Here is a 24,309-nt window from a genome sequence, read left to right on the forward strand (position 1 = left end):
GCCCCAACCGTCATTGCCTCCTCTCTGATATCAGGTTAGCTGTTGGGTTAAACTGACATCTTAACGTATTTGTGTCAATAGTTAACATGTACTAAGAATATTTGCATTTTCAGCCTCATTTCTAATTGCTAACAGAAGACTTACTGACAATATAGAGATGGCAGCCAAAAATAAGCTAAGGTTAGCTACTAGGTGACTAATTTTTTGACAAGTAACCTATTACATGGTATCTTAAGTTTCATTAATAGAAGCATAAACACGATGAGCTGAAGGAGAGCAGTGATAGCCCCATTGTCCTCAAAACTGGTCAGACTGGAGAACTGGGTCCCATTCTGGAGGCCATTCTTGACGTTGACTAGCTGCAGTATATCCAGAAAAGTGGGGGAGGTGGATCAGAATTGTGAGGGCACTGGAAACCATGCCATGCAAGTATCTGTTGAAGGAATTGGGCGTCTTTTAGCCTGGAGAGCAAATGTAGAAACAACATGATCTTTCTTTAAATATATGAGAGACTGTGATGGTAAAAAACAAATAGACTTCTTCAATTTGGCCCAGAGGTGAAGAGTGTTAGCAATGGTGAGAAGGAAGCTTCAGGGGAGACAGGTTTGGACCCTATAGAAAAGAGAGACTCTCGTAGCCTAAGAGATGAAATTGAAACTATCCCAAAGTAAAATGGTCTGTCAATCCAAACAGAGGCTGGATGTCTACTTGCTAAGGAACAATCCTGCTCAGGGAAGGGTTAAACTTGGCAACTTCTGAGATCTCATACATCTCTGAAAATTATCTTTCTATGGTATTGGGAGATAGAAAACTGAATTTTGAGTAGGATGGCCAGAACTATACTCTCACTTGCACCCATAACCTCCATACCATTCCAGCTACTGTGTCTAAAATGCCCTGAGCTTGCTTTTCATTTGAAATAAAGATGCCCTTTGAACCAGCTATTCCACTACTAGCCATATACTCAAAGACAAAAAGGTCCAATATGAAAGAAAATATTTATAACAACACTTTTTATCATAGCCCCCAAAAAAGGAAATAATTGGTCTCCATCGAGAAATGACTCAACAAATTTTAATATATAAACATTATCCAATATCACTGTGCTAAAAGTAACAAAGGATGTGAGGAATTCAGAATTCAGGAAAACATGGGAAGAGTTGAATGAATCAATGCTGATGGAAGAAAACAGAATGAACCAAGAAAATGAATATACACAATGACCATAATAATGTAAATGAAAACAACATGGCAAGGCAGATGAATTCAAAGTAATTGTAGTGATCAGTCTTGGTCCTGGAGAACAGACAATGAAACAAATGTCCCACTTCTTGGTAGCTAGGTGGGGCACTGGAGAGTATAATGATGCATCTACTGTCAGACACAGGGGCTTTGCTGTTTGATTTTGCTTAACTTATTTTTCTTTGTTACAAGGGAGTGTTCAGCAGGAGGCAGGGAGATATCAGGAAGTGACTGTCATGTATATTTTTAAAGACATCAATAAAATATTTTTTAAATAAAAATAAAAGTCAGAATGAATTTACATCTCTGACTTCCCCTCAGTCTACCAAGCTTGAGATTCTGCTACAGAAAATTAGATTAGTCTGACAGGGTATATCATTCAGATTTGATTCAGCGCAGTTTTTCCCCAATATTTTCCTGGCTCTAGCAGTTAAGTTTAAAAATCTATGATTTCAAAAGCCAAGTGTTTGCTAACTATCACTAGAATGCTACCTTCTCCATATAAAGGACCACTAAAAAGCCTAGGGAAATGTTAAAGGATTTGGATTTGTTTTGTCGAGGGAAGAAATGGTTATGTAACCAGTTCTACAAAGCTGATATTCCCCAACCTCAGTCACTAATTAAGGAGTTCCCCTTTATGGATCATTTTCCTTCACCCCAGTCTTATAATTGAGCAGCTAAGTAGTTCAATGAATAGAGCACTGGAGAAAGACTCATCTTCTTGAGTTCAGATCTCACCTCAGGCACTTACTAGCTTCATGACCCTGGGAAAGTCACTTAACCCTGTTCGCTTAGTTCCTCATCTGTAAAATGAGCTGGAGAAGGAAATGGCAAACTATTCCAGGATCTTTGCCAAGAAAATCCAAATGGGGTCATGCAGTTGGACATGACTGAAACAACCCGAAACAACAATCTTACAATCATCAGAGAAATAGTTCACCATAGATTTCACCATCTTCAATATCACTAATCTCTTTCAAGTCACTGAACCCAACCCATGCCCCTGTCCCCAGGCCTAGAAAAGTCAGAAACACCAGGGAAGGACTAATGGGAGATAAGGAGCACAATACTGCTCTGACTAACTTGTCATACTCTCAGAGAGCACTGACTGTCTCCAGAGCTGTTTTATATCAAGGCAGAAGCTACAACTTTTCTCATCTACATGAACAAGGAAAGAAAAGGGAGGGAGTATGGTATGACAAGCCTTGGACTTTGGGTAGAATAATTTCCGTTCAAATATCACCTCTTCTACTGGCTATGCAACCTTGGGTAAATCACCTCTTCTCAGGGCCTCAGTTTCTTCATCTGCATGATGAGGGGGGATTAGACTCGATGACCTCTAAATTCCCTTACAGCTCATAAATCATTTTCATTTTACAGTTGAGGAAAATGAGTTAATTAAGTGATTTATTCAAGCTTGAACAGAATGAGGATTGGAACTCAGGGGTGTGCTGGTAAATGTTTAACAACCTGAGATGTCTCATGGGAAAAAAAAATTACATAAGGCACACTTTTTAGCTTAATCTACATTATTAACATTTTTCCATCAATTTCTTATGTCTAGACAATCAACAAAACAATAATTCAAGCCCTGATCTGTATAATTGGCTGATTTCCAAAGTGTGAACACTCAGTTGGCAGGGCCAGTTCAATCTGGCTGCCGCCATACTCCTAAGTTGGAATTCAAGTCCTGTATCTAAAACCAACACTTATTCCACTAACCCACAGAGTGTTCTCATTATTCAGACAAGGAATAAACCCATCATAGTCAAATGAGGTCCTTTTAGCACCTAGAAAAGTTCCATCTCAAGGGTGGTGCCCATTGAGTAGTCTTTAGAACTATAAGATAAAAAGTCTTCAGACTCTATTAAAGGAACTTCTCTTCTGAGAAAAGGAAACAGAGGGTTAAACTGTACCCTTTCTGACCCAATGACCAGGTAAAACAGTGCTCTTTGCTTCTATTCTTTATCTTCCTCCTGAGTTCACTTTCAGCCCACCCTTTCCATTTCCTTGCTATCTGTCTTGCTCCTATAGGTGTATCCTGTCCCAATCTACTTTCTACCTCTTCCTTTGGAAATTGAAACCAAATCATTACTACCTTTGCTACTGGAAAGGCAAGGGTGTGCTAGAGCCAGCTGAAAGGGCTTGAGGAAGTAAATTATTAAATTTTCAGTGTGAGCATTTATACCTCAGAAATCAGGAAACTGCGAAATCAGGATTTGATGTACTGTTTTCATTAATGATGCAGATTAAACTTAAAAATGTGTCTTGCAGACATTTTTTTTTCTGGAGAGCTGATTGTTAAACATTTACTAACCGCATCCTTGTGGAAAGGTTATGTCAAACAATTCCTCTATGTTTCCATTCAACATGCCTGTTACTTCCAAATCAAAATTCCCTTCCCTAGCCACCATTTCCGTAGATGATAGATAGGTAGATAGAAATATATAACTATATATTTTTTATTTTTTTAACATATCTACCCAAAAACAATACAAGCTCCTTAAAGGCAGAGACTGTCTCCATTTTTGTATTTGTATCCCCAGAATTTAACATAGTACTTAGTATATGGTAATTGCTTAATAAAAGCTTTTTATTCTTTCTATTGCATAGAGATTCAAAGGGGCAAGAGGAGGGAGGGGAAAATGGATTTTCCACAAGGATGATACCAATACCTAGAAGAAATGAAACTAGAACCAAAAAATAAAAACAACAACTCTGGATGAAAGAATTGGAAAGAGAATAAGTATTTTAGAAAAGTGGAAAGCCTTACCCGAGAAATGGAATCCTTGGAAACTACAGTGGACCAAATAGAAATTAATAAGTCCATCATAGAGCGAGAAATGGCAAAAGAATCTCAAAAGATTCAAAAAAGAAAAGAAAATGAAAGATATCTGCTATCAAAAGCTGCTTAGCTCTTCTCCGGTCTTGCTGGGGTTACAAACACAAAGATTAACACACAGAAACAGGTCAGGATTTACTCCTAACTCAAAAAAGAAGAAAAAATTTCATGTTACTTGTTAGGAGTGATAAGCTCTTTATCTACCCTTGGACATCAGCCTTAAAACACTTCCCTTCTCTGAATCAGCCACTCCTGACTCCCATCTCAGGTAAGTGTAAGGATTCTTAACCTGGGGTACAGAAACTTGGGGTTTTTAAAAATATTTTAATATCTGTATTTCAGTATAATTAATATTCTTTGTAATGCATTATATTTTATTTTATTCATTTAAAAACATTCTGAGAAGGGGTCTATACGCTTCACCTGACTGCCAAAAGGGTCCATAACACAGAAAAGGTAAGAATCCCTGATCCAATCCCTCCCTGCCTTTCACAGACGAGAAAACTGAGGTTCAGAGAAGGTTCATTGTGCCCAATCACACTAATAACTAAACAGAGTTCACAGGATCATAGGCATAAGCTGGAAGAGATCTTAAAGATCATAGAATCCAACCCCCTTCACCCCCATTTTATAAATGAGGAAGTGGAAGCTGAAAAAAAGCTAAGTGACTTACCCTGGGTCATTTAGCTATTAACTATCTAAGGCTGTCCATTTCCAAACCAGGTCTTTCAGACTCAAAGTCAAAGGCCATCCACCCACCACATCATGTTGCATCATTCCTTTCACCACTCCAGGCTCCTTGAATGTGAGGACAAAGTTAGCTTAGCAGAGTATGTATAGTTCCTAGGGTAGTGCATAGGAGGGACCCTTGGACATGAGGGTGTCTAAAAGTTTCTGATTAAATGAAATCCACAAAGGGGAATGAGAAGGGGCCTAGAGAAGAGATATCTGTGTAAAAGACCTGTATAGACTTAGAGCTGTATTGTGTAAGGGGATGACTAGACATGTTAGTAGGTTTCTAATGTAGAAACATTACAGCTGCAAGTACGTGACCAAAATGTGAGCCTAGAAGAGGGAGGGTAGAAATGAGTATGTGAGCTGGCTGTGCGTGTGTGTATGCATGTATGTGTGTGTGTCTGTGTCTGTGTTGCATGCACACTGACATCTGAAACCTGCCTAGACATGGCATAGCTTAAAATAGATGTTAATACATCAACCCCTCTCTGGCAATAGCAGTGGTGGTAGCAGAGGCAGCAGCAGCAGCAGCAGCAGAGGGGGCGGCAGCAGCCGCAGGAGGTGGAGGAGGAGAGAGAGACATGGCTGTCTGGTTGGCTTTGCCTGCGCCCATCCCTGAGAGCTAAGACTTCCAGCCTGGAAAGAGGTAACTGAGATTGGGTGCGTTTCCCGCTCTTCTGGGTGCTGGGGTTTGGGATGGGACAAACAACTGGGGGACCATGGGAGAAAGGGGAAGGGGACATACGGGGGCAAAAGCACGGAGGATGTTTTGTTTCTTTCCCTCACTCTCCTCCCACCCAGCAGCTGCGATGGCAGGGGTTGTGGGTCTGCCATGAACCTGTTACAACAGCAGCAGCCCAGGGAGGGGGAAGGGGTGGAAAAGGGGAAGAGACAGGCTAAGAAACAGATACACCGAAAAAACAACAGATGGACAGACAGAGAGACAGACAGGCAGGCAGGCAGGCAAGCAGGCAGACACAGAGACAGACAGATAGAGAAGAGACAGAGAGGTGAGAGAGAGGGGGACAGACAGAGATAGCGACAGAAACAGAGTAGAAGACAAGTAACCCCTCAGACTGGCTTTATCCAGAGGTTAGAAATGAAGAGTGTGTCCAGGGATGGGGTTATGTATCCAGGGGAGTCATATAATATTTCTTTCTTGTCCTGGCTCCCCATTTCCTTCCCACAGTCATAAACTCACCTTCCACCCACTGCTAAGGAAAATGGATGGATGGGGGTAGGGGGACTTCAAGTCTCGGAAGTGGAAACGGAGAGCCATTGTCCTAGTGACTGGGCTTCATTTTCCACCCCTTCCAACTCAGTTAGTGGGAAAACATCTATCTATCCCTAAAGAATCTAAGTTCCAGCATCTCCTCCTTACCCCTTCCCTTTCCTAATCCCTCCACTTCGTGGTAGTATTGTGGAAACAGCTCCGTTTTACAAGTCAGACAAAGGCCCTGAGTTCTGAATCCCAAGCTCTGACACTACTTACATGACCTTGGACAAATTACTTAAGCACTATGGGCCTCATTTTTTCTTCTATAAAATGAGGGGATTGGACTCGATGGTTTTTATAAACCTTTCTAACTAGCCATTATCAGAACCTATAAGTAAAGATATCTGCTTCTCTGACCCAGTGGGTAGAGAGGGTGCAGGGAGCAGGACAGAGGATTCCTCAATTCAAGGCAACCCAAGGTGCTTGGGAGAGTGTTTCCAACTATATGGCATGACACCAGAGAAAATAAGGCCTTCCCTTCCTGCTCTGAAAAACTAGCCTGTTGCTGAGTTCTGAGCCCCGGCTCCTTCCTGATCATAGGAAGGGAAGGATGGCCCAGGCTGGGAGAAGAGGATGCTCAGGGAATTTGGTAGCCTTGCCTTTCCAACAATCAACAAGCATATATTAAGTGCCCACTATGTGTCAGGCACTGCGGTGAGAGCTGTAATTAGAAACACAGAAATGAAATAGTTCTTGTTCTCAAGGAATTCACAGTCCATCAGGAGACTCAGCTTGTGCATGTACGAATCTATTCAGAATCCATACAAAATAACCACAAGGTAGTTTAGGGAGGGAGGGTGCTAGCATTGGGAACATCAAGAAAGGCTTCCTCTGGAAGGCAACCCCAAACCAAATCTTGAAGGAAGTAAGGAAATCCCAGAGTTAGATGTAAGGAGAGGATGATTCCCAGTGCAAAGGCATCACCTGCAGGGATGGGGAACCTGTGGCCTTGTGGCCCTCTAGGTCCTCAAGTGCATCCCTTTGACTGAATCCAAACTTCCCAGAACAAATCTCCTTAATCAAAGGATTTGTTCAGTAAAACTTGGATTCAGTCAAAACATCACACCCAAGGACCCAGAAGGCCACATGGGGCCTGGAGGGTCCAGGTTCCCCAACCCTGGACTAAGGTCCAGTAGCCAAGTCTCTGACTGACATTGGTCTGCCAACTCCTTTTTCCGGCCCACTATTTAATCCTTCTTCCCCTGGGGGCAAAAAGCCTAACACCTAAGATCAAAGGTGACTCTTACCAACTCACAGAGTCACCAAATCTCAGAGGCAGAAGTCAATCCAACCCAAGGCACTTTAGCCTTCTCCTGGCATGAGCTTCTGGGGAACAGTACCTTTCTTTCTATCTTCAATGCTTAGCACAATGTCTGGTATACAGTGAGCATTTAATAAATTCTTGTTGACTGACTGCCTAACAAGAGGCCTAGACTTGGATCCCTGTTCTCCCATTTCCTAGCCATGCAGCTCTCCCAGATGCTACCCACTGTCCTAGCACAGAGAGGCATTCTGAGCTGTTGAAGTCTAAAAATATATATATAGTACATCAAAGTGACTAGAGAGGGTCAGAGTAGAGTAGTGGACAGAGAGCTGGCCCTGAAGCCAACAAGAGCTGGGTTCAAGTCCTGCCTGAAGCATGTTGACTTCATGACACTGAGCCAGTCACTTAACCTTGGGCAACTCTCCAAGACTAAACTGAAGGGAAGGGGCCAACCCTAATCACTAAAGGGAGTTTTTTCAGGCAAGAGTTCCCTATATGAATGAAAGCATAGGTCCAGTCTCTACTCTCTGTATGGTGTTTTACATTCATTACCTCATTTGGTTCTCATAAAAACCCTGTGAGGTAGGTACTCCAAATTATTATCCCTGTTTTCCAGATGAGGAAACTAAGGCTAGAGGTAGGTAGGTAGTATAATGGTTAGAGTGCTGGGCCTGAAGTCACGAAGACCTGGGCTCAAATCTAACCAAAAATACTTACTAGCTGTGGCAGTCACTTAACCTCTACCTCAGTTTCCTCAGTTGTAAAATGACGATAATAATAGCACCTATTTCGAAGCGTTATGTGAGGCTCACAATAGAAATTCAAGAAAGAAATTCTTGCTCCCTTCCTTTCAGCGATAAATTGGGTTCTGTGGCTACACCAGCTTACGCAGAGCTGGAATCTCTTAAAATGGTGCAAAATACAATCAGTCACCATTATTACTATCATACATTCTCCCTCCCTCCACATTGTGCCCTGACCCAAAGATTCCTATCAGACTTAGCTGTGCTGGGGTAAGAAAGTGGGTTACCTAAATGATGAATGATGCCAGGTTGGCACAATCTGATCATCATCCTCTCCCACTCACTAATTCATTGTACAAATCTTTATTGAGTTCTTTGCTGTTCACCAGATGGCTGAGCACCCACGTCCAGAGGGCCTCTAACTCCTTACCACTCCCAAAGGCCCCAGCACGGCCTTCTCTGTTGTAACCACAAAGGGCAAAAAAGGGTTAAGGCAGCCCATCCCTCAGGTAAAGGCCATGCAAGTCTGGCATATCCCATAACCCCAGTTGCTGTAGTCTTCCTGCTATCTATCTCTGGATGTTTCCAACCCTCTTCCTCCATCCCCAACCCCCAACCCCTACATCACATACACACACACCCTAAGTTCCCTGACTGCAGTCTGCCAGACAGAGCCCGTTGCTCACAAACTGGCAAGAGGCCCAGCACTGGGCACCTGCCACCAAGGCCCTGTGGGTGTGCGTATGTTTGTCTGTGAGTGATTGGGGTGGGAGGGGAGCGGGAATCCGGGAGCCCAGCTGGGCAGTGCCGTCTCCCGTAAACAAGGACATGTGACTCTCCCCATCTCCCTGCCCGGCAGAGCCAACGAAATGAGCCGGAGAAGGTTTTGTCGATTAAGGAAGAGGGAAAGGAAAAGAAAGCAGGTCCCCGTGCTAAGGACAAGGGCCACTTTGCCCATCTCTTTCTTGAGCAGGTCCTCTCCAGGGTGTAACACAGGTGGCAGGGAGAGAGAGAAGCTGCTTCAGCCTTGCTCAGGTGTATCTCCCAGGCCCAGCCTCCTTCCAGTAGCAGCAGCAGCAGCAGCAGCAGCAGCAGCAGCAGCAGCAGCAGCAGCTAACCTGCCCACAAAGGAGGTGCTGCCACCACTCCCTGGGATGTGTCCTGGCAACTGGCTCTGGGCTTCTATGACGTTCATGGCACGATTTTCCCGGGGTGGCTCCCGGTCACCTGCCCGGGCTGGGGGGCATCTGGAGGAGACAGCCCCTGTTCAACATCCCTTCCTCAGTGTCTTTGAATTGGAGAGGCTCCTCTTCACCGGCAAGACTGCCTGTAACCATGCAGATGAGGTCTGGCCAGGCCTCTACCTTGGAGACCAGTACGTACCTAGAAAGCTCACACCAGTGAGTTATATGTCTATGTGTGTGTCTGTCTCTGGGCGGGAGGAAAGAGGTACTAGGTTGTATTGGTGACTTGTTTTTGAATGGGTTGTGGAGGTCAGGGGCTAAGTTAGCTGTGTATCTCTGGGCCTCAGTTTCCTCATTTGCACACTGAGGAGGTTGGATGAGATGATTTCTAAGGTCTTTTCCAGTCCCAGATCCTAAGATTTTTATGATCCTGGATGGAGAGGGGGAGGGGAATGAGATTGCCCTTGATGCACACACCTCACTTGCCTGGGGTTCCATTTAAGTGATGTCTCCCTTGACCTTTCCTAGATTGGATATGACTCCAAAAGACTGGTACAGTGATCTGGGCCCTTTGGGTGAGGTAGCAGAGCCAAGGCTAGGTAGGGATAGACAAGGGCACAATACACAGGTGAATACAGTGAGGGACACTTTAAGAATAATGCCTTTTTTAAATGCCCATGTTTGTAACACCAGAAAATCCTACTCTCCAAGGCTATAACTATCTATCTTGTGAAAAGTCAAGTCTATCGGTTTATGGATTTGTGCCTAAGGTCCAAATCCTCCAGTGAATAATAACACAATTTTCAAACCTTACACCTTGCCTAAGGCATAAAAACGTCTTGGCACCGGGAGGTATGGATGGAGAGAAGAAGGGAAGGAAGTACAGAGTATTCTTGGGAGACATGTGAACAGAAGTGGAATATTAAACTAGTAGTCACCAGTCCTAAATTCTAATCATAGCTCTCATACCTGTGTGACCTAGTCTATGAAATGAGCAGGTTACTTCAAGTCGTAAATCTATAAGCCTAATCTATGAATTTGATAAGAGTCAAGGCAAGCAAGCAATGAGAAGGGCAAAAATAGAAGATTTGTGCTAAAATGGCCAGGGAAGACAGAAATGTATCTAGGGCTGAACCTAAGGATAAAGGATGAGGGTCAGAGGAAACCAAATGGAACTGAAATCAGAGTCAGGGGAGGCAGAGGCATGACCAGAGATTGGAATTTGGGAAGTGTAGAGAATATATCTGGGCTGGCACTGAGAGTGGTTGGGACAGACATGGAGAAGGAGGTCAAATGAAGGAAGCTGGGTCTTATAATGTAAAAAGCATTAAGTCTGGGTCAGGAATCTGACCCAGGCCCTAGTCCCAATTCCACAACTAACCATCTGTGTGGCCTTAAGCAAATCACAGGATCAAATGTACAGAACTAGACCTTAGAGATCATTTAATCCAATACCCTTGTATAACAGAGCAAAGTTACTGAGGCCAAGAAAAGTTAAATGACTGGACCAAGGTCAAATGGTAATAAATTCCTGTAGCTCTAAATCTATGACCCTATGAAGCTTATGGAGTGAGACCAAGTAAATCAGTCAGAGGGTTCAAACTCAGCTACTCTGACTCCAAATCCAGCATTCTTTCCCCTGCAGTACCCTGGCTTCTTGGGCCTCGATTTCCTTATCTGTAAAATGAGAGAGTTTTATTAGATGATTTCTAAGGCCCCTTTCCAACTCTAATGTCCTATAATTAGGCTTGAATAATGAATGAGAATTAGGAATACCATAATAATCTGGGAGGGGAGGGGTAATTATTCCTCCTTCTTCCTCCCTCTAACTTTATTTCCCTACAGAGACATAGCTGCCAACAGACGGGAGCTGAGCCGGCTGGGCATCACCCATGTGCTCAATGCCTCCCACAGTAAGTGGCGGGGAACACCTGAGGCCTATGAAGGGCTGGGTATCCGATACCTGGGTGTGGAAGCCCATGATTCACCTGCCTTTGACATGAGCATCCACTTCCAGCCAGCTGCTGATTTCATCCACCGAGCACTGAGCAGACCAGGAGGTAGAACAGGATGCTGGGGCGGGGTCTATTCATACTCTTCCTTCCCATTCGTGTACTTCTCACCAGTCAACACTCATTTGTCCTTGCAGGGAAGATCCTGGTGCATTGTGCAGTAGGTGTGAGTCGTTCAGCTACCCTGGTCCTGGCCTACCTCATGCTGTACCACCAGCTCACCCTTGTGGAAGCCATTAAGACCGTCAAGGACCATCGAGGCATCATCCCCAACAGGGGCTTTCTGAGACAGCTCCTGGCCCTGGACCGCAGGCTGCGGCAGAGCCGGGAGGCATGAGGTGCTTGGGAAGGGGCCTGGTGAGTGGGTTCCCTAGCTCCCAACTAGAGAGCTGGGGACCAGGAAGCAGAAAGCAGGAGGCCCAGATGAACCATCCTCCCCTCCAAGAGGGCAAGTGCTAGTGCTGAGCCCCAACCGGTTGTCCCCATTAGTTTAGATGGGAGTAATGGAGGTTTGTAATGAGTGGGCTTGTGATGAGGTTTGTGATAAGTGTCCTTTTGTAAGGGCTGGCTCCATCAGAGGCAAGCCAGATAAAGAAGAGAGAAACAGAGGAGTGAGAATTCCCTGGATTCCAACTCAGAATCTGCCTGTGGCTCAAAAGGACAGTGAATAAGTCCCTTCTCCTCTCTGCCTAAGGTCCCCTCTTGTTTGTCTTATTTTAAAATGGGAGGATTGTCCTTGGACCACTTCCACACAGAGATGTAGGGAGTATGGGTAAGAAGGTATAAAAAAAAGTGTGGGGGACTCAGCTGAGACATGAAGGAAACACACCCAGGCTTGTATGTAGGCAGTGTGGTTGTGTTAAGTTTTGACACAGTGCTCAAGGGTGCCGCTCACAGCTGTACAGTAGCAGTCATGCATAACTGGGGGTCTTGAGAAAGACACACTCCAACTAGACAAGTGGACATAACAAGACGAATAAAGATGGTGAACAAAAAATAGAGTCTCATTAAATTATTATCCCTCCAGGTGACAGATAGGGTCCTGAACATCTCTCCTCAGAATCCTAAATGGTCATTACCCATGAAAAAACCATCTCCTGCTTTGAGCTGAGACATTAAGCCAACCATATTCACTCCAGGGCAAAAAAATATAATAATTTAAATGGCACATGATTTTAGAAAGGAAAGAAAGTCAGGGAAAATCTGATTTGTGTCCATTTGGTGGCCAAGACAGGGAACAAAAAGGATTTAGGTTCAGGAACCAAGGCCAGAACCAGCTTGAAGCAAAATTGTAAAGAAGGCAAAGACTTTCCATCTCCTTAAGTGTCTAGCACTTTCATGCTTCTCTGATTCTTTCCAATAACTGAGGTAGAATTATACAGTGGAAGGAGGCTACTTGACTTAGTAGTTAGAGCAATGAATCTTCTTTTGAATGCTACCCCCCTCCTACACTTGCTAATTATGTGACCCTGGGCAAGTCATCTGACCTCCCTGAAATTCAGTTTCCTCATCTCTAAAATGGGGATAACAATGATTATGAAGATCAAGTGAGATGCTACCTTTAAATGGAGTTACAAACCTTAAGGGGTCCTTTGGACAACCTGGCCTGTTCCAACTCTACCACTAACCATAATATGACTGGTTTAATTCATTTTATTTATTTATTCATTTATTTATTTAAGGGGTTTAATTATTTGCCTCTCTGGACCTCAGTTCTTTCATCTGTAAAATGAGACAGTTGAACTAAAAGATAACTGACATTTACCTAGGGATTTGCAGTTTGCAAAAGGCTTTATAGTATGGTAGCCCCAAAAAAACTGATCACACCTTAGACTCTGTTGAGAGGTGCAATGTCTGGGACTAGAAAGGTAATATCACTACTATACTCCATATTGTGTAGGAAGTATTATGTTCAATTCTGGAGGCCACATTTTAGGAAGCATATTGACAAGCAAGAGAGCATTAAGAGGAAAGCAACAAAGATAGCTAAAGCGTTCAAGGTCATAGTATAAAAAGATCAGTTGAAAGCAATTGGGGTATTTAGCCTAAAGAAGAGAAGGGAATGATAGATAGCTGTCTTCACATCTTTGAAGGACTGTCATGTGGAGGAAGGATTAGATTTGTTCTACTTGGTTCCATAGAATCAATGGTTGTAAATTACAAAGAAGTTAATTTCATCTCATTGTAAAGGAAAACTTCCTCACAATTAAAGCCTCACCAACGTGGGATTGTATGCCTGGTTATGTTGTCATAGAAAGGACACTAAATTTGGAGCTAGAAAACCTTGGATCAAAATCTGATCCTCCTACAAGTTTAACATTGAGCAAGTCTTTGGAAAATGAAGGGATTGAACTGAATATTCTCCTAGGGCCTTGTAATTCCAAATTTGTGGCTCTTGGTGGTCATCCAAGTGAGTTGAGACCATCTCTTGACAAATTTGTTAGAGAGAAGGAGCCAGAAGGCAGGGCCATCTGAGTCTGGGGAAAGCACACTCTGTTCTGTCAGCAATACCTGGGCCTCACAGTTCTCCACTGGTCCAGACCAAAGGGATATGGGGAGAGAGGAAGATGGGCCTATTTAGGGGTTGCAGGATATTGGAGTACAGGAATGGGAAGATAAGTTTTCCCTTTTTCAAGAGATACTTGTCCCTGAGCAGCAGAAGGATGTGTAGGTACCCCCAGGAACCTCATTCTGACCAAACAATGCACGGTCATTGAAGGCCTCCTTCTGACTTCCTCCCAGAATTCCCTAGGATCTGAGGTACCCTGTCTCATTCGACAAAATCCCTTGTTTAAAGAAGTAGTTTGCCCTCACATCCCCAGAGAACCTTGGCTCCTTAAGGGCAGAAACTGATTCACTTTTGTCCTTGTATCCCTATCCCTTAGCAGGCACTTAAAAAATGCTTGTTGATTGAATGAGTGAATGAGTGAATCCACAATCACACCCCCTTCCAGGAGCAGCCTAGCCTCTGTTCTCAGAGGTTCAGAACCTTAAAGTGGCCCCTGTCCTTAGACAGTTCCTAGTCTAGTGAAGTATCTCACCCTCCACTAGCAGCCAAGACCTTGCCCTAGGACCCTGAAATCCTCTTCTCCTACCCCCCCATACCCTACATCATATTCCTTCCCTAGAATATACTCTTCATTTCCTACCAGAAACCAGCCCAGCATCGCCCTAGTTATACCCCTTTGGGGAGGGGAATCTTGTCCAGGTACCAGACAGATCACGCAGCAAGGAAATCTTGCTCACTCTGAGATCTGTAATCACCATACATTTTCTCATGTGCCACCCAAGGATACTGTGGGATGATCTTGAAGGTCTTTTCCAATTCCCAGTCCCAGTCCCAATTCCAGTCCCAGTCCCAGACCCTGAATTTCACACACAGCTGGAGCTAGCTGCCCAACTCACCTTATGCATTAACTAACCCTACTGGGGAGGTAACAGTTCCTGCTTCTGCAAACTTGCCTGATACCTCCCCTAGGCAAGTCATTTAATCTTCCTTGTTCAATTGTGTCCAATTCTTTATGACCCTGTGGACCATATTTTCCATGAGTCTTTTTGGCAAAGACACTGGAGTAGTTTTCCTTTTCCTTCTCCAATGAATTAAGGCAAACAGAAGTTAAATGACTTGCCCAGGGTCACATAGCTTGTAAGTGTCTGAGGTCGGATTTGAACTCAGGTCTTCCTAACTCCAGACCCAATGCTCTATCCATTGAACCATCTAACTGCCTTTAATCTTTCTTAGCTTCAGTTTCCTCTTCTGGAACATAGGAATAACAATAGTATCTAATTCACAGGGCTGTTAAAAAGTTCAAATGAGATAATACATGTGAAGCGCTCTGCAAACTTTAAAGCGCTATATAAGTGCTTGACGTTTTTTACAATTATTTTCATTCTCCCTCTGAAATCGTTTTTCACAACCCTGCCTGGGCTGTCACCCCCCAGATCTGGTCTCATGATGGCAGCAGAGGGCAAGAAACACCGTTCCTAGCACGCACAAAAAGCTCAGATGGCCTCCAAGCTTCAGCCCGACTCAGTCCATGCTCCGCCCCGCAACCTTCCAGCCGGCTCTGAGCTGAGCCGGACTTGCCGCCCACTCCGAAGCTCGCTTCTCAATCATCCTGCCCAGACGCTGCTTCTTCTTACTGGCTGAGGTTGGGCAGATCTCACATGCACCCTTTCGGGACGGGAGTCCCTGCACCCTAAAGAGATCGGCATCCCAGGGCAGAAGCGGGTCCACCGGGACCTTCTCCTAGGCCAGGCAAGTCCCAGCAGAGTCAGGGTTGAGCAGTGCACAGGCAGGCGTTTCCCTTCAGGCAGTCACTCTCTCCCTCTCCCCCAGGCCCAAAGGGCCAAGAGTGATCATTATTAATTCTATTTAATTCAATAAACTCTTGGTGTATACAGTGCTAGCCCTGAAGTCTGGGAGACTTATCTTCCTGAGTTCAAATCCAGCCTCACTTCCTAGCTGTGCAATATTTGACAAGTCAAGCCTGTTTGCCTCAATCTCTTTGTAAAATGAGCTGGAGAAGGAGATGGCAAACTACTCCTGTATCGTTGCCAAGAAAACCCCAAGTGGGTTCGGGAAGAGTCGGATATGACTGAACAACAATAAACATTCACTCAGTTTGGTGTTGGGAAAGTTTGGAGAATACACACTCGCCTTATGGAGTTCAGACAAGTATGAGTAATAACTGACTTTTAAACCTTAAAAGATGAGCTTTTAGAATTTTTTAAAATTTCTTTTCTAAACAGAAAAGGGAAAATGACAAATGTTGAAGATGTGGGGAAAATGAGACATTAATGCACCATTGGTGCATTTGTGAACTGATTCATCCATTCTGCAGAGCAATTTGGAACTATACCAAAGGGGCTATAAAACAGTGTATACCCTTTGACCAAACAATACCTCTATTAGGTCTGTATCCCAAAAGAGACTTAAAAAAAAAAGGAAAAGGACCTGTATGTACAAAAGCTTTATAGCCACTCTTTTCTGGTGGCAAAGAATTGGAAATTGAGAGGGTATCCATTAGTTTCAGAATGACTGAATAAATTGTGGTATTTGATTACAATGGAATACTGTTATGCTATAAGAAATTATAAACAGGATGCTCTCAGAAAAACCTGGAAAGGCATACATGAGGTGATGCAAAGTGAAATGTACTGTGTACAAAATAACAGCAATATTGTAAGATGATCAGCTGTGGATAGCTTAGCTACTCTCAGTAATACAATGACCCAAGACAACTCTAAAGGACTTATGATGAAAAATGCTATCCATCTCCAAACAGAGAACTCTTGGTGTCTGAATACAAATTGAAGCATACTTTTTTTTTACTTTATATTTCTTGAGGTTTCATTTGGGGAGAGAGGGGTCTATGTTTTCTTTCACAACATGACTAATATGGAAATGTTTTGCATGACTACATATGAATAAGCTATATCGAATTGCTTGCCTTCTCAATGATCAGGAGTGGGAAAGGAGTAAGGGAGAGAATTTGGAACTCAAAGTTTTAAAAATGAATGTTAAAAATTGTTTCTACACGTAACTGGAGATAAATAAAATAATAAATTCCAAAAGAATTTCTTTTTAATTAACAAGCAGTTCTAGGCTCAGTACATAGGCAGCTGGACTTGGAGTCAAGAAGACCTGAATTCAAATCATACCTTTGACACTTATTAGCTATGTGACCCCGGGCAAATCACATAATTTCTCTGTACCTCAGTTTCCTCCTCTGTAAAATGAGCATAAATAAACTTTGTACACAGTAACAACCACAGTGTGTGAGTAGTTTTTCTGGTAGACTTAGCCCTTCACAAAAATGCAAGGACCTAAAACATTCCCAATGGACTCTTGAGGCAAAATGCCTTCTACATCCAGAGAAAGAACTATGGAATTGAATCACAGAATGAAGCAGAATATTTTCTCCTGTGTTATGTTTTGTTTTTGTTTTTCTCATGGTTTCTCTCATTCATTTTAATTCTTCTATGCAATATGACTAATGTGAAAATGTGATTAATAAGAATGTATGTGCAGAACCCATATAAGATTGCACACCATCTCAGGGAGGGAGCCAAGAGGGAGAGGGAGAAAATCTAAGACTTATGGAAGTGATTGTAGAAAAGTGAAAAAAAATAAATTATTTTTTTAAAAAATGAGAATAAATAATAGTATCTACTAGAGTTGTTGTGTGGATCCAAAGAAATAACATGTAAACCTTAAAGGGTTGTATATTTTTATTTGTATTTATTATTAATCGGGCAACTTGTGAGCAGTGGATGAAGCACTGAGTCTTAGAACCTGTGTGACCCTGGGCAAATCACTTAATCTCTACATGCCTCAGTTTCTTCAACTGTAAAATGGAGACAATAATAGCACCTACCTCACAAGGTTGTTGTGAGGATCAATTGAGATATTTATAAAAAAAATCATCACAGTACCTGGCACATAGTAGGCACTATATAAACGTGTATTTCCTTCTTTTATTTCTTCTCCCATCTTCCCCACTATCCCCTCTCCCATAATTAAAAAGAAAAAGGAAAAGCAAAGCCCTAGTAATAAATATACATAGTGAAGCAAAACAAATCCCTGCCGTGGCTGTGTCCAAAATTTATAATGCACTTTCCATACTTCCTCTCATTTAATCCTAAGGATAACACTTTGAGCAGGTACAAGTATTCTTATCCCCACTTTACAGATAAGAAAATGGAGGCTGAAAGAGGTTGAAGTGGCTTGTGCTTTTGCCCTATGCCACTCTGATGGAGTCCTAATAGAGCTACCCCCAGTCCCAATAGTCTAACTTCATTACAGACCCACTGTACCTACCTAGCCCCACACACGCAACAATGTCCTATTCCTTCATATATGCCTCACTACTCACTAGAACAGGTGCATCACTGAAACTCATAGTTCTCCCAGAAACAGCAGGTGTGTCCATGCAAAGGGAACCCAGCCACTGCCTCTACCTAGGCATTGCCCCCAGACCCATTGGTCATACTTCCCACAGAAACAATAGCCACTCAACCATAGCCACATCCATCTAGTCCTAGACAGGACCACAATACTCAACCAATCAAAAAGCAGCATCACCAGGATGCTCAAGCAGGATGTGGACCCCAAAACAATAGAAGGGACTTTCCTAAATAGGCACCTGTGCAGTAATAGTAAAGAACTATCCTAGAGTGAATTTATGACACAGAGAGGCTTATTGTAATATCATTATCATATATACATAAGCCCCTAAATGGGTTTCTCCGTATACATTGTGGGTAATCACATGTGCATTTCCACTGTGACTAGGACCCCTTCTCTATTATCTAATCCCTTAACAAACTCCTCCTGCCTTTTTAATATTAATCATATTCCTGTAGTCTATGTAAATTTTGATTGTGTAATCAGCATCTTTACCCTACAAAAATCCATCTTGCTTTCTCTGAAGTTGCAGATTCCTCTTGGAACTTAGCCTGCTCCATGAAAGGCTTCAATCTCAATAAATGCCTATACTTGGATTAGAGGTAGTCTGACTCTGAATTCTTTGAGACGGTTCCACCATAACATGTCATGAAACCTCAACAGTTTTTAGTGTCCCTGAGTTTAAACCACAACAGTTTTTGACATCCCTGGGAGGATACACCATAAAACCCCAATAGTTTTTGGCATCCCTAGGTTTGAACTGCAACAACTCCACTTGGCAGGATCAGAAATCTCTTGACTCATGTCCTGAACGCTTACTAGAGACAGAAGATCTGGATTCAAATCACTCTTCTGGTTAGCAAATCATTTTCGTGGGTGTCAGTTTCTATCTCTATAAAAGAGGAGGTTGAACCAGCTGGTCTCTGAAGTACCTTCCAGTTCAAAGGCTTTGAATCAACTGTCCTCATTCATTCATTCCAGAAAAACATACAAAGTACCTACTGTACAAGGGACATGCTAGGCAATGGAAGAAAAAGACATGATGATTACAGCCCCTGACCTCTGTTCACTTTCAATTCAACAAACATGTATTAGAAGTCTATTATGCAAGAGCTACTGTGCTATCACTAGGGAAGCAAGGATACACATGACTGCCCCCAAAGAGCTTATAGTCTAATACGGGTAAGAAATACACAAAAAAGTGCCATTATAGAATGTGAGCAATGCAAAGGAGAGGTCTAAATAGTTTGTGAGAAATCAGAGAGGAATCCACTTGATGACTTTTAAGGTGGAGGGATGTAATACCACTTAGAAAGAAGGAGGGTACTTCTACAGACTGAAATGAGGGTGGGGGGGAGGTCATTCCAGCCTGGTTGGGAGGATGTTGGGAGCCGAGGCATAGAGCCCTCAGAGGGTGGGATTGGGGGTGGGGAGGGAAAGCAACCCAGTTTGGCTGGAGCAAAGAGTGCCCAAAGGAGAGCGGTGTGAGATAAGACTGATGAGGGAGCTAAGTGAGATAAAACAGGTTGGAGTAAACTGATGTTGGAGTGGACAGCTTTAAAAGGCAAGACAGAGATGAGGAGAAGGAGGAGGAGGAGGAGGAGGAGGAAGAGGAGGAGAAGGAGGAAAAGGAAGAGGATGATGAGAGGTATATAAATGTGGTGTGAGGATGTACTGGGTTAGGTAGTGAACCAGCCTAGAAAGCTAGGATTCTAGTTCTCTCTCATACTAGCTATGTGATCTTGGCAAGTTAGTCTCTCAAATGCAATAAAATCACAGGTCTCTCTCTCTCCTATGAACATAGATTTATAAATTATTGTTACTTACCATATAGGTAGATAATATACCTATATCCTAATGAATCTCTTGCTTATTGTAAGTACTAAGTAAATATTTATTGAATTGGTTTGAATTTGATTGGAATTGGAAATGTCAGACAGTGGGTGAATTATCAGAGTTTGTTTTTTATTTTTTTAGTGACACCCTTAAAATATCATCTGTAGACCTTAGTGAAAACAGTCCTGGGCCTTTCTCCCACACCCTGCTAGAATCCAACCAGATATAGAGTATCATTAACTATGAGCCGTGGGCAATGATCTCTTCCCTCTGGAAGAATGAACAGAACTTTCAATTCAACAAACTTTAAGCCTTATACAATGCACAAGGCACTGAATGTTATTCATTGAATACCAAGACAAAAATGAAAGATTCCCCTTTTCTACACTAGGGATACAAACTGGATGAAAAGTAATACAAAATCATTTCAAGAAGGAAAGATTGTTAATAGCTGCAGAGGTTGGGAAAGGTCTTGTGTAGGAGTAGGAACCTGAGCTGTGTTGAAAGAAACTGTTACTGTTTTTGTCATTGTCTCCACCGTCATAGTCCTTTGTCTTCTCCTCCACTTTCTTCTTTCTCCTTCTCTTCCTTCTCTCTCTTCTTCTTAGATTTTTAGCTATTATGATTTTTATTTTGTGTCAGAATTTGGACATAAGGTATCCTGATTCCACTGAATCACATTAACATGTTAAAATAAATTCATTTGGAAAGAGGAGGGAAGTGAGTGAGACCCAGGACAACTCAAGGCTGCTGTCATTAAGGCTATTACCTATGGGAGGAGCAGCAAAGCTTAACTGTTCACCTAGAATGTGTCTATGGTGATGGTGCAAAGGAAACTGGTAATTATTAACATGAAAAGTTTCCTATTTTGTCTTATTATTCTTGCTAATTAGTTGCTAAGCTTGATTGTTTCTAGTCACTGTCATAGTACTAGTGAACGAGAATGAATGAATGAATGAATGAATGAATGAATGAATGAATGAAGCAAGACAATCTTCTTCTTCAAAGCGGACCAATCATATCACAAGTATTGTCTTGACTTACCTGTGAATTGTGTTTCAGTGAGGCAGGGTTATGCAAAGTCACTAACTTCATTCTCTCTTCCTGAGTCATCAAAGCCCAGCGGGAAGACAAAATTCAGTACCACTGGACTGGCAATGGCCCAGGAGGCAATGGATGACCTTTGGCATCTTTGATATCTGACCAAGCTCTAAGTGTTCCACAACACCTGTTTCAGCCATCTTGATGACTATTGGAACAAGTTGTTCTCATCTGCCCATTCCACTGGGAGAAGTCTTCACATGATTGGGGTAGATATCCCTCTAACTCGCCAACTGGTTTGAGGCCTGTTTTCTACCTTCAGTCTGGTTTAGCCTAGTTCTAAGAAGCTTACTCAAAGAGCCCCAATGGGGTGCAGCTTTTCTCTCTCCTCATTGGTTCTGGTCACAGCACTTTTCAGCTAGCGGAGAAACGCATTCCTTTTACCAGTCAATCAATCAGTCAATTAACATTTATTAAGCACTTACTATGTACTAAGCTCTGGTCAATGAAACTGACCCTTACACAATAAGTTGTTCCTCTTGTATGACATCCCATCTCCCACCTCTGCATCTTTGCTCATGTAACACTCCTCATATCTTCAGTGTACTCCTTATTCATATTCATTTCAATAGGATCCCTAGCTTCCTTGAGGTTTAGGTGTGTTCAGGGAGGGCTAGCACCTCTGATGTGAGGGCTTCTTGAGCTCTTTGCAGGGCTAATCATCCACCTTTGGTGTCCACTGTGGTGTCCAATTCTCACTTGTGGCTCCAAGAAGCTATAGTATGCACAGTGGCCACACCCTGATAAAACTGTCTTAGCAGACAAGCTAAATCAGGTTGAAGGTAGCCAATAGGCCTCAAACCAGATGGAGAATGGAAAATAGTACCATGTGAGGTTTGAGGAAAATAGTCATTAAGGACAGTTTGTTTAGGGAGGGGTTCCTAAAACAGTGAGATTTAAAGGATGGGTAAGGCATTGAACAGGTGAATAAAGGAAGAAAAAGCATTCCAAGCATATTGAACAGTTGCAAACAGCCTGCAGGCAGGAGGGCACATCATGAGGGAAAGTAAACCAGTTTGGCCAGCACACAGAATATGTGAAAGTCAGTCATTTTTTCAAAAGTCTGGAAAGGTAGGACAGTGGAAGATTTTGAAGACCATCAAATGTCAGGAAAAGGCGTTAAGCTTTCCTCCAATAGAAATATGGGAACCTTTGGAGACTTTTTAATCAAGTGGTTATCTACCTCAATTTCCCTAGGTGGGGGGAAAATACTGGAAGTATCCAGTCTCTGAGGAAGAAAATAACTAGGGAAAGAAGGTAGGGGGTCCAGTCTTACACAGGAGGATGCAATGAATTAGAATAATCCAAAAGTTTTAAAACGTAGTCTGGTTGACCATCCATCAAGGATTATATTGAGGTGATTCCTATTCTAAGTTGGACTAAATGGTGTCAGAGTTCCCTTTGAAGTCTGAAACTATATCATTCCTTTAAACAGATAGAGCCAGTTGGTATGTGGGATGAGCTCCCTTCCCCCAGCTCCCAGCTCAGTTCTACCAAAGGTAACTTTCCCTTCAGCTCCCTTCTTTACTGGGAGACACTGGGGCTAATACTGGTAAGGAAAGATCAGAGGGCCTAGCATTACCCTGAGGCAGGGTCAGAATCAGGGCTGGGCAGGTATCCATACCACATTCTCAGACTCCCTACAACCTTGACAAAGCCAGTGTTCCTAATCTCTGCTAGGGTCAATTGCATTGAAAACACAGACTCAGAGGCACCCAGCCAGACAGTTAGTAAAAATATTAACCTGGGGAGGGAGACAGCATGTGAGACCAAGGACAATCACTGCTACGCTCTGATTAGCTCCCAGAGACAGAACAGAAAGCTAACCATCCTTCCAGCTCCTCTGTCCCCAGCCTATACATCTCAGAGAAGTTACTTGACTTCTCTGGGCTTCAGTTTCCTCAACTGTAAAATTAGGAAATTAGACTAAAAGATCTCTAATGTCTCTTACACCCTAAAATCTACAATGCTGTGACCCTATGATCCCAATAGCAGTAATGGTAAATTCACAGAAAAAAGAGCTATAAATGTCAGTCACAAGCTGGCTCCAACCTCCTTTCAGGGCCTACTCTACATTACTCTACTGGCCAACCCAACGTGCTTTCATGCTTTCTTGCTGTCCCTCACACGTGAGGGACTCCATCTTCTGTCTCTGCCTCTCTGCCCAGAATGAACTCTTCTCTCACCTCAGACTCAGAAGTCCAAATTTTTTTCAAAGTTAAGAACAAGAACCACCTTTTACATGAGAAGTCTACTCATCACCCCAGTTCCTAATACCTCTCCATAATACAAAAATTATTTCATATTGATCTTGTTTTTATTTTTGGATCTATTTTGTATATAATTATAAATCTCAGATTTGAATCCTGACTTTACATGGTCTCCCTCAAATGGAATGTGAGCTCCTTGAGGGCAGATATGCTGTCATGTTTGTCTTTGTATCTCCAGCAACTAAAATAGCATCCTGACACGTAATGGGCCTTTAACTCTTGCTGATTGAGACAAATGATGTGTGTGTATGTGTGTGTGTTATGTGTGTGTGTGTGTGTGTGTGCGTGCGCGTGTGTGAGTGTATGCATACTATATGTAAGACACTGTGCTAGGCACCAGGAATGAACAAAAAGACAGCAAAGAGAAGGACTGAGTGCATCTCCTGACTTTGATCAGACTGGCATAGTTATTATCAGAAAAACTTAAGTTCACTGAATTTCTCTGGGCCTCATTTTACTCATTTATGAAATGGGGTTAACTTTGTATCTCACAAAGTTATTGTAAGAAAAGGGCTTTATAAACTAAAAAGGTCAAACTTATATAATTAATATTGTAAGAATTAGAAAGGAGAGAACTCTTGCCCTCAAGGGATGGCATGTGTAGAGTGGGGGGGGTAAGGGGAGGCAGCAAGGTCAACAGTGCAACAAGAGTACATGAAGCTCCTATCCTAGTCCTGGTCCTCACTGGGTGACCTTGACTGAACAAAGCACTTCCCCATCCTGTGCCTCAGTTTTCTCATCTGAAAAAAAAGTTCTTGGTGACTTCTGAGTCCCCTCCCAGCTCAAAATCCTATAATCTTTTGTAAACTTACAAAACTTTAGTTCAACAAATACTTATCAAATTAACAAATACTCAATATGGACAAGGCACTCCCCCATAATAAAGATACAAAG

General features: G+C 42.7%; 1 protein-coding gene across 2 annotated transcripts; it reads left to right on the forward strand.

The window, feature by feature from the left end:
* Window positions 1-5,171: 5,171 nt before the first annotated feature.
* DUSP26 (dual specificity phosphatase 26) lies at window positions 5,172-12,295 on the forward strand. 2 transcript variants are annotated; one of them, XM_072635222.1, is made up of 4 exons: window positions 5,172-5,465; window positions 9,076-9,477; window positions 11,132-11,346; window positions 11,436-12,295. In XM_072635222.1, exons 2-4 carry the CDS (start codon window positions 9,257-9,259, stop codon window positions 11,633-11,635), a joined length of 636 nt encoding a protein of 211 aa, XP_072491323.1. In that variant the 5' UTR covers window positions 5,172-5,465; window positions 9,076-9,256; the 3' UTR covers window positions 11,636-12,295. The 2 variants fall into 2 exon arrangements, with proteins under 2 accessions (XP_072491323.1, XP_072491322.1); XM_072635221.1 differs by lacking the exon at window positions 5,172-5,465 and having other exon boundaries at window positions 8,885-9,477.
* Window positions 12,296-24,309: the final 12,014 nt, after the last annotated feature.

This window comes from Notamacropus eugenii, chromosome 1 (assembly GCF_028372415.1).
Source record: "Notamacropus eugenii isolate mMacEug1 chromosome 1, mMacEug1.pri_v2, whole genome shotgun sequence".
Classification (NCBI taxonomy): domain Eukaryota; kingdom Metazoa; phylum Chordata; class Mammalia; order Diprotodontia; family Macropodidae; genus Notamacropus; species Notamacropus eugenii.

Bases quoted from the DNA above. Each gene is read 5' to 3' on its own strand.
- DUSP26 (XM_072635221.1), top strand. From the start codon at position 8,972: ATGAGCCGGAGAAGGTTTTGTCGATTAAGGAAGAGGGAAAGGAAAAGA. The intron at 9,478-11,131 runs GTACGTACCTAG...ATTTCCCTACAG, and splicing joins GGCCTCTACCTTGGAGACCA to AGACATAGCTGCCAACAGAC. The intron at 11,347-11,435 runs GTAGAACAGGAT...TTGTCCTTGCAG, and splicing joins AGCACTGAGCAGACCAGGAG to GGAAGATCCTGGTGCATTGT.